At 41.4% G+C, this 14318-nt stretch overlaps 1 protein-coding gene across 2 annotated transcripts in view; it reads right to left on the bottom strand.

Annotated features, from left to right (window-relative positions):
• Positions 1-12869, bottom strand: part of ERCC6L2 (ERCC excision repair 6 like 2) — a 43533-nt gene extending 30664 nt beyond the window's left edge. For both annotated transcript variants that reach the window (XM_051777323.1, XM_051777324.1), the window contains exons 1-6: positions 12621-12869; positions 9733-10157; positions 5753-5872; positions 4141-4334; positions 2044-2205; positions 89-296 (exon numbers count right to left, since the gene is read on the bottom strand). In XM_051777323.1, coding sequence (XP_051633283.1) covers positions 89-296; positions 2044-2205; positions 4141-4334; positions 5753-5872; positions 9733-10157; positions 12621-12642 — 1131 coding nt within the window. In that variant the 5' untranslated portion in view covers positions 12643-12869. The remainder of the gene's footprint in view (positions 1-88; positions 297-2043; positions 2206-4140; positions 4335-5752; positions 5873-9732; positions 10158-12620) is intronic.
• Positions 12870-14318: the final 1449 nt, after the last annotated feature.

Below are 14318 nucleotides of genomic sequence, written 5' to 3'. Positions count from 1 at the left end.
ACGATTAAAGAGAGAAAATACAACAGGAAAACAAAAAAGAAGAGATACATTCATTAGCACTGCATTTGAAGTGTGAAGGCACTCTTACTCTGTCTTCCTTTTTTGGTAGCTGGTCACTGATGAGTGCTTTGGTGCGTCTCAGGAACCAGCCAGACATTTTTCTTGCCAGTTTCACCATGGCTTTCCGGCCTGTTGCCAGCTCTCTTTTAGTTGCAGTGTGCCTCTGGCCATGCTCCACTGGGTCAGAAAACGTCTTCTTGAAATCTGCTCTGCTACCTAGAAGTCCTGGTACAGCCCTATTAAAAAACAAAAGGGGGGACTGAAACAGGAGGCCAGGACCAAAAGAGTTAACTGAGATATCTTGGCCTGCTAACAAACCCAATACCTGTGTTGCTGGAAGAACATTTTAGGAGCATTGGTTAATCTCATGTTCTCTTCTGATCACTGGACCAAAGGCCTTATTATAGAAAGAATAGGAGTAGTACACACACAGTAATAAATTAGGTAAACCAGACCTTTGAATAAGATCTAGAAGGCCCAGAGCCAGGATTTTGCAAGCTTGAAGAATTCAGGTCACCTCACTGAAGAGGTCAAACTGAGGAAGACGTCCATGGTGACCACCAGAGGGATGAAGGCTTGAGGAGAAGACCCCACAGTAGAAGACTGGGCATGTCTGGAAAGACTCTGCCCAGAGACCAGCCTGCTTATTAATATGTATAATAAATGGTGTAACCATGGATCTAAAGTGTATAAAATGGCTTAGTTTTGCTCTTTCAAGTTGAGCAAGTTTGTCCAGCACGAGCTGGCTTGCTCCCAACATTGAATAAACAAATACCTTGCTGTTTAAAGATAAAAAAATGTCTCTGAGCAGTTTCTTGGACTGATTTTTCAGATTCATGGGGTTGATTTACTGATTGAAAGCATATAGTAATTTTTTTTTCTGGCTAACAGCAAGAGATCTTAAATTAACAATCACTAGAGAAAATACTAAAAATTGTATGTGCAAATAGAAACATATACTACTTTCAGACATGCCACTTCTCATTTGTTTTCTGTGACTCTCATGTGCTGAGAATACCCCTTAGAAAAAGGTTTGCAATTTCCAGAAAAGCAAAAGCTTAGCAGACCAACAGAACCTCTAAACTACAAGGCTGCTACCATCCAGAGCCTAAACTGGAAGCTAAACAGTCATGTTTTCAAATTTTACCATTTTTATTAAATCAGATTATGCAGATATTACAGTCTACTAAATAAAATCCTGAGAAACCCAACAGTAAAAAGAATTTAGTAATCCTTGGCAGCACTACATATTGGAACAATCTATTAACAACACAAGCATAGCTTCAGTGGACCAGATGCAATACTTAAGTTTAAAGTATTTTTCCTGCTATTTCTGCTCTGTATATCCTTATATTTAAAGTATGTCTGCTTTGTTCCTCCTCTATAAAGCACTGCCAGTAAGTCTTCTCTGTTTAGGTTTTTATTTACAGTTAGTTGCACTTCTCCTTCTCCATTAAAAGTTTTTCTGGATAAGACCATTGCTTTGTAAATAAGTGCATTTGTGCACTTTGAAAAACATCAAAACAGTTTTGTATTCATCCTCCAAGCAGGTCAGAATGACCTGCACATATTGGACAGAGCAAAGGCACAATGTTGGTTAAGGTTCTGTAATGATTTCCTCTCTACTGGGCAAAGGACAGAAGACATAAAAAGCGTCCATAAGAAAAAAAAAAAGGTAAATGTGGTGGGTGGGGGAAGAATCTTTTTAACTGCTTCCCACATTTCCCAAAGAAGCCAGTTGTGAGGAGCTCCAAATGTATTAAATAACTGGAAAATTCATACTGAGGGCTCACCTTCACAGCTGCATTAAAAAAAACACAGTTACATTCTCACAAAACATCCGGGGGTTTGAGGCGGATGTTGTGGTTTGTTTTTGTTTGTTTTATGACACAGATGGGACCATATCATCCAGTTCTACCCCATTCCCACTGCACAGTTAGCATATAGAGGTGTTTAACCATTAAAAAAAAATAAATTACTTACCAGTCCATGACACACCAAAGTTCTTTCATATTGTTCTGAAGAATGGTTCCAGTAAGACCTATACGAACACTGCATTTTAATGACTTCATGGTTTGAGTTATTTGAGCCTTTGGATTCTTGATTCTGTGTGCTTCATCCACTATCACAGCAGACCATTTTACACTGCAGATCAAAAAAACCATTTTATTAAGTGACATTTCTTATCCTGTCATCCCACATACATAACAAAAGTGAAGGCAGACGCACAAGAGGCCGCGATCATTATAACACATTATTACTTTTTTATTTCCCTGTTTCATATTGTACTATATTATTCAGTTTCTTTATATTCTGTTTGTTTAGTAAAATTGATTGCCATAGTTGAATATGGCAGAATATAACAGCTGAACTACACAGCCAAATAAATGAAGTATTGTTAACTGTATCGAATGCTTTCTGTGAAGAAAACAGATTTCAATCTCTGGAGCAATGAAGGTAGCACATCTCCCCAATATTAGCTCTGCTCATAATTATGATTTACAAAAAATAAATAAGTCCCTGAACATGAACTACTGAAACATGCTTCATCTTCCCAACAAAAACTATCCAGCATAACTAGCAGTTAGCTGAAAACATTTCTATGTGTGTGGTTTTCTACAAGAAAGCAACCCAGTCAAGAATATCTACATGCTACCAATATGGCAGAGGAATTTCAATATTTTGTGACTGTGACTAGAAGGAACATATCTAGAGGCAGTCACCAACAGATATTTTGCAGCCAGTTCAAGCACAAAACTTAAGGGTAGAATGAGCTGTACAGAATTATACTAATTTAAGCCATCAAGTCCCTATGAGGGAATTTATTATGAGTTCACTTTACATATATGAGTGAATATTTCAGAACACAATATTCAGTTTGATGATCCTTCAAGGCTATAAAAAACTGAAACAGACATGTTTAGTAGAAAGCCTCTATCCTGAGCAGGCTGCATTTAGCTAATCTCAAGGCTCTTGTGAAATTTTTGATACCCACTAAATACATTCATTCATATCAGAGTTCCTAAAACATACTAAAAATTGGACTTTCTGAAAGGAGCTTAACAGAAATCCATAGGTTAGCTCCTTCCACCTAATCTCTCATTATGCTGATTTACAGGCATAACTGAGCATATGTATTCTTATCAGTGATAGCTAATTTTTTAAGAGCAGTTTTTGAGGCCAATCCATCACTGTAGCTAAGCAAGACATGGCTTCACAGACCAGAAACAGTTTGGTAAACCAGCAAGCTGAAGCAAAGGATTTGCAGGCAGTCACACATCAGGTCTGCTCTGCACGTGCACCTATTTCCTGACCAAGCTTGAAGAGACTCTCGAAGACAACACAAAGATTCAGGGTACTACTGACAAAATTAATTTGCTCTTCTATCTGCACTTCTCAGACCTTAGCACAGAGATGAAGATCTGATTGTTTTGGTGATGGCTGTCCAGACAACTGGGGCACTCTCTGGGGCCTGAACCTTTCCCAACACCTGAAACAAGATTGCCAGATCCACTGACAACTTCAGCTGCTGAGAGCAGGCTGCTACTATAAATTGTACTCTACTTCCAAGACAAAATAAGGGAAAAGGACTTCTAGGATCAGATAAGAAATGTGTGGGTTTAAATCTCAAAGTTTTTAGGACTCAAGAATTTCATCAAGCTGGTGAAAAGTGCAAATAACAAGGAAAATACCTTTTTGGACATTTGCTAAAAATTCCAGGGTTTTGGTATCCTTACACTGTATTGAAAGGTAGAAATATTTTCTATGTGTCTTTTAGTTGTCACCAGTTTTCAGGCAGGCAATTCCTGCATCTTTTAGAGAACATGTCATAAGTGTGCTAAAAGCAAAGACTAGCTTCATGGAAACTATTCAAATGCTTACTGCCACCAAGTATCCCACCACAAAGATATTACAGGCTACAGTCACCGAACAGAGTTAAATGGGATTCTTCTCTTCAGCACAGTGAGTTACTGGATTTAACAGTGTAATGTAAATACATTACACAGAAAAAGTACTTGCAAAGAACAAGGCACGATTAGTTAAAATTCTATATGTAGAAAAACACATTAAAACTATTACCTGTTAAATTCATCCAAATACAGGCGAAGTATCTCGTATGTTGTAAGAGCAACTTCATATTTCCCTTGCTTGATGCGACTCATGTCATCATCTTTTTTACTGCCATGTAAGACAGAGACCTTAAAGTATCCCCATGTGTCTAACTCATCCTTCCAGTTGTACAGCACTGAAAGAGGGGCCACTATGAGGAAAGTCTGAAAACAAATATGTATTACAGTATTACTTGAAAAACCACAACATAGCACTTTCTAAACAAGGAAAGTCAAAATCTCAAGATTTATTTTACTGCTTTGAACAGTTTCAACTGTTTAATTCTGTCACTTCAAACATAGCATGGAAAATATTTGAACAGTTAATACAAATTTAAAAGTAATCAGTTTATTCTGAGTACATAAATAGTACAGAAGAAAATACCGTAACACTAAAATGAAATACCAAACAGCACTACTTACTCAAATTATACTTTAACAACTGCAGTAAGATGTGAAACACTATCACTTTGCTTTGTTATACCATCTGTATACCATAAACTGTTTTACAGATGAGAAAACAAAAAGATGAAGTCTAGCCATCCACAACTCTAGCGATTATATGACTTCAAAACAAAAAGATCTGAAAAGGGTTTAAAAACTTAAGACAGCTCATACAATTCACTTCATATCATAGAATAATAAAATCAATGAGGAAGGAAGTAAAGGTTTTAGTCCACCTTTACAGTCAAAGCAGGGGCAACACTGAATTCAAACCAGAGCTTTCCCAACTCAGGTCTTCAAAACCCCACAAGGATGGGTGGGGTCCATCCTATGACCTGTTTCAACATTACATGTTCTCAAAATGACATTCTTCTCTTACTCCCAGACAGCAGCATTCCTGTTTCTCTGCACATGAAGTGCTATCCCTTCACCTCTTCCTCTTTGCCTGTATTTCCTGAGGAACATGTATCCATTATTCAGCTTAGTCGTATGACTCATTATGCCAGTCAAATTCTCTAATTATTCCAATAAAATAAAAACAGAAAAAAGAAATCACATGGTTTCCATGATGGGTAAAATTAAAATGATCTTCGGATTACTTTATTCACACAGAACTTTTAGAAGTTTCTTTTATTTGCTGTTGCTGTATTGGATTACTCAGATTATCAGTAAAACTTACTTCTGACATTATGACAGCCAATCAAGAAAAGATGGGAGGTCACAAGTCTATTAGCAATAGATTTTCCAACTATATGCACTTGTCTTAAATAAATATCCTGTTATTATGGCTATATATGCTTTTTTTTACTTTAAAAATACAATCACACGACACTGATTTTCTACTCACTAACACAGGCTTTTTCAAAGTACTCCAGCCACAAGTCTAACCCAGATATTTCAAAATGTTTTGTTTTAGTGCAGATCAACAGTAGTAACATATTAGACAATAACAGCTAGATAGTCTGGAAAACTGAAGGCTTCCCTAACCCTACCAGGAAAGGCATGAACCACTAATCTACTTCAGTACCTGAATTTTAAAAATTAATGTATATAAACTCCTACAGCAAACAAACAAACAAAAAAAATCCAAGTATTGCATTTTACCAAAATCCGTAAGATTATATCACTAAAAGTTGTACCTTCTTCGGGTTACAATTTGAGCCCTTTTTCATTGTCCTCAGTAAAAATTCTGGCATATTATTTTCAATATCCTCACGTGTTCCCTTTTTGTGCAACACTGCAGCCAAAAATGAGATGACCTTGAGAAAGAAAACAATTCTCAGTGATTATGTACAACAAGAAATTGAATGAGTTCCACTGAAAATAAACATTTAGGACAAAATCCTGGATGTGACTTAGTAAGATGGTTTCACGGAGGGGGGTGATTGATTTAAAACCAACAAACAAAAACCCTAAACAAAAAAAAAAAACAGTCTCACTTTTTAAAATGGGACCCTCTTCCCTTGGATTTCCATGAATTCCCTGAATTTATGATAACAGCAATTAGTTGCTCTATTTCACTCTTTCATCCTCTAAGTGAAAAAGCCCCGATGAGGTACAAATAAGCCAGGAAAAAATAAGAGATGAAGCATGCCCTGCAACTCTCCTCCTTTTGAGGGCACTTGAATCTCAGATGAGAATTCAGAAGGAACATACACTTGCCAACTATACTCTCAACACTATTTTTGCAATAGGAAGAAGATGCTTAACCTAGAGTTTTGTTTCTTACTAGTGTCTTCTTCTGTATGTTCCATTCCTTCAAATTGCTGTTGTTAACATCAAAACCATTTCTTTCTGCTGTGCCATATTCTCCCACCTGCCTCAGACCAGTCAAGGTGATTGTGAGAAGACGTTTCTTATAATACACCACTGCAAGGACAAACAGCACAGGCTATTCCAAACTGCTCCCATGGCAAACCAAAACAGGAATAAAGCAGAAAGATATCTGGCCAGAACATGCAAATCCGTAAAATCCACTTGGGATAAATGGTATGTGTGGGACTAAGCAGCAGCAAGGACCAGATGCATCATCAGAGAGGTGCCCTTCTTTTGAAAACTCAACAGGCCCCTTCTCCTCAGAGCAGTCAGCTCCAGACACTTCCTTCTGCAGCTGCTGCACAGCTGCTCATAGCAGGGCAGAGGTAAAGCTATCAACTGTTGATTTCCAAAAAAAGAGCTGTTTCCCTCTAATGACAGGGAGAAAGAGCCAGTCAGGAGGTCAAAAGTGCAGAAAAAATACCTGCCTGAGAAAAGTCAGATGGACAGAAGAGAGAGGAAATCCATCATTAATGTGGCCGCAGGGTGGGAGAGGTACGTTGAATAAAAGTAACCCAAACATTTTTATACATAGTATTTCACATAAGCTGAGGTTAAGAGGAACTGCAAGTCTGCATATGTTGTTTAATTAACGACTTTTAATTATTTTTTTAACTCCTTTTGAGAATAAGAATTAAATTCAACTGAACAATAAAACTCATTGTCTCTTCCAGATCCTTCATTTTTGGAAGCATTTGTATCACAAATTTCTAACAATAGCAAACACCATAACATGGCAACTCACTCTGAGATATCTTCAGCTCTTCCAGACAAAGCAAGAAGCAACCTAGAGGCATTAACAGGAAAACAACTTACTGTATTCACATTAAGAAACAACATTATCCTACTCGCCTCGCCTCCATCTCAACCTCAGCTTGAATTGAAAGAGCTCTACAGTCAAGCCAATTTAAGCAAAAATCAGTTCAGAAGTACAAAGAATATAAAGGTTTCCAGAAAAGTCTTTGTCTCATAAATCATAATTGAGAAACAATAAGGTTCAGGCAACTGACAAGCATAAGTTTTCTATAAGACTCATTCAGTTACTCGATGAAGTTTAACTAGTATTTATTTTTTAATATGTATTAACTTTTTCTAAACAAGTGAATTCTTCCCTTTACTTCAAATCCACTGAACTGCCTTTTTCATACTGAACTGGAACATAAACACTGTGTTTTATAAAAAATCACAAGATCCCAGAATCATAAAATGGTTAGGGTTGGAAGGGACCTAAAAGATCATCTAGTTCCAATCCCTGCAACTGGCAAGGGTGCCATTCATTAGATCAGGCCTTCATCCAACCTGCCCTTTAACATAAAGGGTACTGGAAGGTCTCCCTAGAGCCTTCTCTTCTCCAGGCTGAACTGCCCCAACTCTCTCGGCCTGTCTTTGAAGGACATCCCTGGGATCACCTTTGTGGCCCTCCATCTTTCTGGTGCTGAGCTGGACACTCCAGGTGGCGTCTCAAAGGGCAGAGGGACAGAGTCACCTCCCTTGACCTGCAGTCCAGGGCTAAAAGGACACACTGTTGGCTCATGCCCAGCTCTTCACCCACAAGAAGCCCCAAGTCCTTCTCCACAGCACTGCCCTCAATAACCTCTTCTCCCAGCCTGTGCTCATGTCTGGGATTGCCCTGACCAAGGTGCAGCACCTTACACTTGGACTTGTTGAACCTCACGCAGTTCTCATGGGCCCACTTCTCAAGTTTATCCAGGTCCCTTTGGATGGCATCCCATCCTTCGGTTGTGTCAACTGCAGTGCTCAGCTTTGTGTCATCTCCAGACTTTCTGAGGCTTCACCACTCTCAATGTCTGTCACTGATGAAGACATTGTAGAACAGTCCTGAGGGACTTCACTTATCACCAGCCTCCGCCTCAACATAGAGCCATTGACCACAACTCTCTGCACCCGTCAAACTGCCCATCCATCAGATCCATGTCTCTCCAGTTTGGAGATAAGGATGTCATATCACAGGCCTTACAGAAGTCTAGGTAGATGGCATCTGTTGGTCTCCCCAGATCGACCATTGCCATCACTCCACCACAGAAGGCCACCAGACTGGTCAGGTACAATCTGCCCCTACTAAAGCCATGCTTCCTGCCTCAGATTACTCTCCTTGGCCTTTCTTTTCTGACCTGTGTACTTACAGAATCCCTCCTTGTTATTCCTCACAAAAGATGTTTTTTGAAACCTCTACCTTTCTTCTGCAAATTTGACACAGATTAAAAGAAATAACCATCATATGTGAATTCCACGTAGGAACACACTATCAGCTCTGAGATCCAAAAAATGAAAGCGATGCAAGCAAAACCACACAATTCCTGCCCCCTCTCCCTCCCAGTTTACTATTATCTTCTATATATACTTCTTACCACATGAAATCAGATTATTCGCAGTTCTGAGTAGAAACAGCCTTCCCTAACTACTGAGTTCTTAAACTGCTATGGCCATGCTTCAAATGGATGCAGTTTATTTTTAACAAGCATCTGTTAACAGACCATCATCAGCGAGTTTTGTCAGTTTAGCTTACTCACTCCTCTTGTCAAGTTTGCTACAGAACAATACTTCTTTGCCCTGAAAAGCTTCTGTCAACATTCTCCTAAACAACAGGGGAAGGGCAACAGATACCACAGCCAATACTTGTCACTGAAGGAATGAGCTTGCATTTGACACATGGACAGAGAAAAAGGAGAGGGGGACAAAGACTAGATACCACCAGACTCAAGCTGCTAACTTTAAACTAGACAGATTACAGTGAATTTCCACACATAGAAACACCCTAATTATAGCAAAATAAATAAACAATTTGGGCCACACAGAATCCAAGCATAACAAAAAAATCCAGCTATACTTTGTCCTCTCATCAACCCAGCTGCACTTCCAAAAGAGTGACAGAAGCAGGATGGTCCAGAGATGGGAATAAATGTGCCTGCTCCTTCCCATTCTCAGAACAGGGAAACTATTTATTTTCAGGAAAAAAAGAAAAGAGACATTTTAAAAGCTACAGTCAGGTAAGGGCCCCAAGTTGGTTTAGTGCACTGCAGTGCAAATTCCTTTCAGGATAGACAGGTAGCAATCCTCAAAGTAAATTCAACACAGTAAACCAAAGGGGTCACATCCCAGTTTTATGGCTGCCAGGAGTGAATCTTATATCAGCAATGGCTCCTGGCTCTGAGTGCTGTCCTGGATGGTCATGTCCTGGCTCATCTGACTCCACAACAACAAGGAGAGGTTAAGCTTCATAAATACAGACTTACAGTTCACACAAAACATGCTGTTCTCCCACTGTAACAATCAAAAAGAATACCTGTATTGTTTTTCCGAGGCCCATATCATCTCCAAGAATACATCCCCTTTTATTAGCATAGTGTCTGTAAAGAAACTGGGCTCCTTCCCTTTGATAATCACGCAGGTATCTGTTAATTGTATATGGGATAAAACACCCACTGTCCGATAATTTAAAAGCAACTGCAGGAGATGGAAGATTTTGGTCAGGAAAATATGGCTTTTCCAGATCAACATCATCAAATACTAAGCTTTTCCAGGGTCCTCTACTGTCTTTGACTCTGCAAAGTTTAGTTACTAATATTTTCCTTTCTTCAGACTCCAAGAATAATACAACAGCAAATGATTTTCCACTCTTGTCCTTTTCAAGTGAGGTTATTACTCCTTCCTGAAGTTTTCCATCTTCAAGACAAGGGGCAAGGCATTTCTCCCCAATACGCCAACAATCTATAAAAAAACCAAACACAGTGATAAACTGGCCTGACATACAAAGTGTTTAATTTCTTCACATTATTAAAACATTGGATGTAAATTTATTTGACAAAATGCATACACCTTAAGATAAAACACTTTACTGAAGGAAGCACTAAAATAAAGAAACCAATTACTGTTTACAACTAAACATAAAATTATAGTTTGCTCCAACACTGCTATTTTATAAATACCAGAAGGTGTATACGAAAAAAAAAGTAAAAGCCAGATTGTGATGTATTAAGTTGTTACACAGTGGCTTCACACAGGCAAACACAGCAGTGCATATCAGCATCAAAAGAACCTACGTCATACTGACAACAAAAACTAGAAGAAAAAAAACTATCAGAAAACACAAGGCCTTCACTCTTTACAGTAAAAAGACCTTGTAAATAATAAAGGCATGGAGTTTTCCAAATCTGAACTGAGAAAGGGGTGTCCTTCTGAGTTTGTAGAAAAAATTTCCAACTTTCCCCTGCTGAGCCACCACAAAACAAAGAGATACATGATTAATTTCAGGACTTTTATTGCTTCTTATCTATTTGCTTATTTGCTAAGAAAGTCATTATCAATGACAATGAGAGGCCCCTAAAGTTTTTCCAGGAAAGAGCAAGCCAGAGAGACTCTTGTCCAAGAGCAAGTATTCACACTTCATGCTTATGACCAGCGGTAGTACACGCTTCTGGGCACATCAACACAGACACTTTTCAGAGGTAAGGAAAAGAGGGAGTCCTGAAGGCAAGAAACTTCACCCATTTTTATGTTTCTGTGTGAAAACCCCATGGAGATTCTCCTCAGCAGGTCCTGGAAGTGTATGCTCACAGGACTATTCTCCACAGTGTATCAGTTAAATTGGTGATAACTACAACCCATTTTTTAAATGGATTGAATAATATACCCTAAAACAAAAACATCCATGTAGCCCACTATTCTGCAACCAGCACTGGCCATAACCTGACATGAGGTAACAATAAAAACAGTACAAACATACAGAGTACTCCTCTTCTAAAACACTTGGGCCTTAAAGTAGTCTTTTAGCTACAGAGATTCCACAGGCCATGTGTGATTTGTCTGTTTAGTAAACCCCAGCTGACTGCTCTCTTCTCAGTAGCTCCATTTCCCTTTCAACATACGCAGATTTCTTGCATTCAGTGCCTTCTGACCACAGATATTGCAGGTCTGCTCTTCACACCTGTCACGCTTTTGCTCGATATGAACTTCAGTCCCAAGACCCGAACTGATAGCCCACTAGATCTTACACTAACAAGGACATAAGCCATGACCTCTCCACAAGACTCACCACTTTGCAGATCTCTTTAATAATGCCCCTTTAGGAGTTCAGCCCTGCACCTTGGGACCTGCACATAAGCTGTTCCTACCTTCGGCCATTCCCTCGGATCTTCTCCAAGACTTGAAGCTCAAACGTATCTTCTTGAGGCAAAGGGTGAAGTACAGGTTCAACAAATCACAAACAACTAGTCCCTAAAGCTCTCAGTATCTGTACCAGTGTCTCACACACGGTAAAACAGACGCAAAAAGGTGTGTACATTAACTTCTCCCAGTAGCATCTAAGTCTTCCAACAATTTCATAAAAACAGGAACTAAAACTGAAAACCTGAGACAAGCTGTGTACAGTACATTGATAAATATGCAAACCAAAGTCTAAAACAGGAGAGCATTTCTGTAATTACTTCCTTTTACAGTAATATCTGCAGTGACACGCAACATTAGTTTAGAGACTTTCAAGTTAAATCCACGATTTAAGACGACAGCATGATTGTTTTTAACTAAGCATTTATGTGAGGTTAAGGAGTTGCATAGGACTCATCACAACTGGAGTTCCAGGTGTAAAGTGGAATAAACCACACTGGGCAATAGTACTAGTGTTACCAAGCTCCAAATCTAGTGAGAAACAAAGAACAAAATGAGAAAAATGCGCACACACACAAAAAGTGGTATTAAGAACACCATGGCTACAAAAGCCTATCAGGTCAAAGCAAGAATTGCTACTTTAACTAGCCTGACTCACTAAATTCGTGGGGTTTGAACTAGAACCATAATTCATGTGGAGTACTGTCTTTAAAAACAAAGAAAATTACCTGGCATGGCCTCCTGGCATGGGTTCAGTACACCTGCCACCATGAAGAAAGCTGGTATTTCAGATGCTTGCCTACACTACAGTTCGAAAAAATGTGCCATTGTCTATTTTAAGCTAAATCATTGTGATAATGGCCTCCCGTCACACCCTAGCTCCTTTCAACCACTACTCCTCCAAAAAAAAAAAAAAAAGGCGAAATTATCATGAATGCTTCTAACTACTGAAAGCTGACCACTTAATGTAGAGCGTCAGGGTTTCTGGGGTTTTTTTACACTTCAATAAACGACTGTAAAAGCAAAATTCAAGGATACTGTAAAGTAAGACACACGGAAGACGCTTACCTGGGGCACCATCATCACACATTTTAACTTTGGGCCGTGCAAAGCCCAACGCAGCCTTGTGGGCGGAGGCACCGGGGGCGGGCGGGCACCGCCGCTCTGGGGACCCAGCGCCGCCCCTCCGCTGGGAGGGGGCTCTGAGGGAGCCCGGGGGGCGCCTCGGGGTAGTGCCCCGCCGCTCCCGGCCCTGCTGCGGCCCCGCTCCGGCCACGGGACGGCCCCTGCCCAGCCCGGCCCGGCCTGCCGGGCGGGGTGAGGGGCCGCGCGGCTATCGCGAGAACTTAAAAGAGCCGGCGGAGCGCGGGAGGTATCGCGAGGTTTGGGCGGCGGGGGCGGCACAGAGCGAGCGCCAGGGGTGGGCCCGGCACGGCGGGGCGGGCGTGGGGAGCGGGGCGGGCTGTGGGTGGGGAGCGGGGCGGGCCGGGCTGTGGGTGGGGAGCGGGCCGGGCTGTGGGTGGGGAGCGGGCCGGGCTGTGGGTGGGGAGCGGGGCGGGCTGTGGGTGGGGAGCGGGCCGGGCACGGCCGGGCTGTGTGTGGGGAACGGGCCGGGCTGTGTGTGGGGAACGGGCCGGGCTGTGTGTGGGGAACGGGCCGGGCACGGCCGGGCTGCGCCCAGTGCTGAGCTCCTCAGGACCAGAGAGACAGGGAGCTCCTGTAGCGAGTCCAGCACAGAGTGATCAGGGCATTGAGAAGGGACGACTGAGAGGGGACCTCGTCGATGTGTGTGAGCATCTGAAGGGAGGGAGGACTGAGCCAGGCTCTGCCCGTGGAGCCCAATAACAGCACAAGGGGAACGGGCAGAAAGTGATGCCCAGGAAGTTCCACCTGAACATGAGGAAGAACTTCCTTACCGTGTGGGTGACCACACACTGAACAGATTGTCCAGAGAGGGGTGGGGTCTCTCTCACTGGGGATATTCCAGAACCCTCTAGACACAATCCTGTGCCATGTGCTGTGGGATGGCCCTGCCGGAGCAGGGAGGTTGGACCAGGTGACCCGCTCTGGCCCCTTCCAGCCTGCCCCATTCCGTGATTCTGCACGGGAGGGGGGAAAGAGATCTAAACTTATTCTCTGTGAAAAAACTGGGTGGGTAAGGAAGTGGGGAGAAGATGTGGTGCAGTGGAAGGCACAGCTGGCGTGGCAGAGAGCAGCCAGCTGTGCGGAGCTGGGAGCTGCTGAGGGCCGAAGGTCCAGCATTTGGGAAAATTAAAAAATCAAGAGAGGCCTGCTCGCCTACAGCTGTTCCTCCTCCACCCCTGAAAACCTCTCCATTCTCAGGAGAGCTTAGCTGGACGCAGTAACATTTCACAGATTACAAACACGATCAGTAGAAACCACGTGGTTCTTGCCAAAAAAAATTAAGCCCCATTAAAAAATCTATCCAGATGGACTCATACTTCAGTAGCAATGCCATAGAATGTTACATGAGGGGTTTGGCTTCCCAGATCCCTGCTATTGCTTTGAAAAAACACTTTAATAGAGCCATACTAAGTAGTTTCGCTTTTGAAAGGTGAGTGCATATATGTAAGTAGCATGCAAGACCTATTTTTAAAGTGGCTTTGGTTTTTAATGCAGAAGACAAGAAATTTGGGATTATTTTCCCATTGTTCTTAATTATCTTTTTAACTTCAATCGTTTTTTTGGTGAATTTTAAGGTGGGAGTAATCACTGGCAGTAAAAAAACCAGGATTCTTTTGTCAT

Source organism: Manacus candei, unplaced genomic scaffold (assembly GCF_025592945.1).
Source record: "Manacus candei isolate 608988 ecotype Guabito, Panama unplaced genomic scaffold, ASM2559294v1 h1tg000010l, whole genome shotgun sequence".
NCBI lineage: Eukaryota > Metazoa > Chordata > Aves > Passeriformes > Pipridae > Manacus > Manacus candei.
Note: the sequence above shows the minus strand (reverse complement) of the source record. Positions and strands in the feature narration are given on the sequence as shown.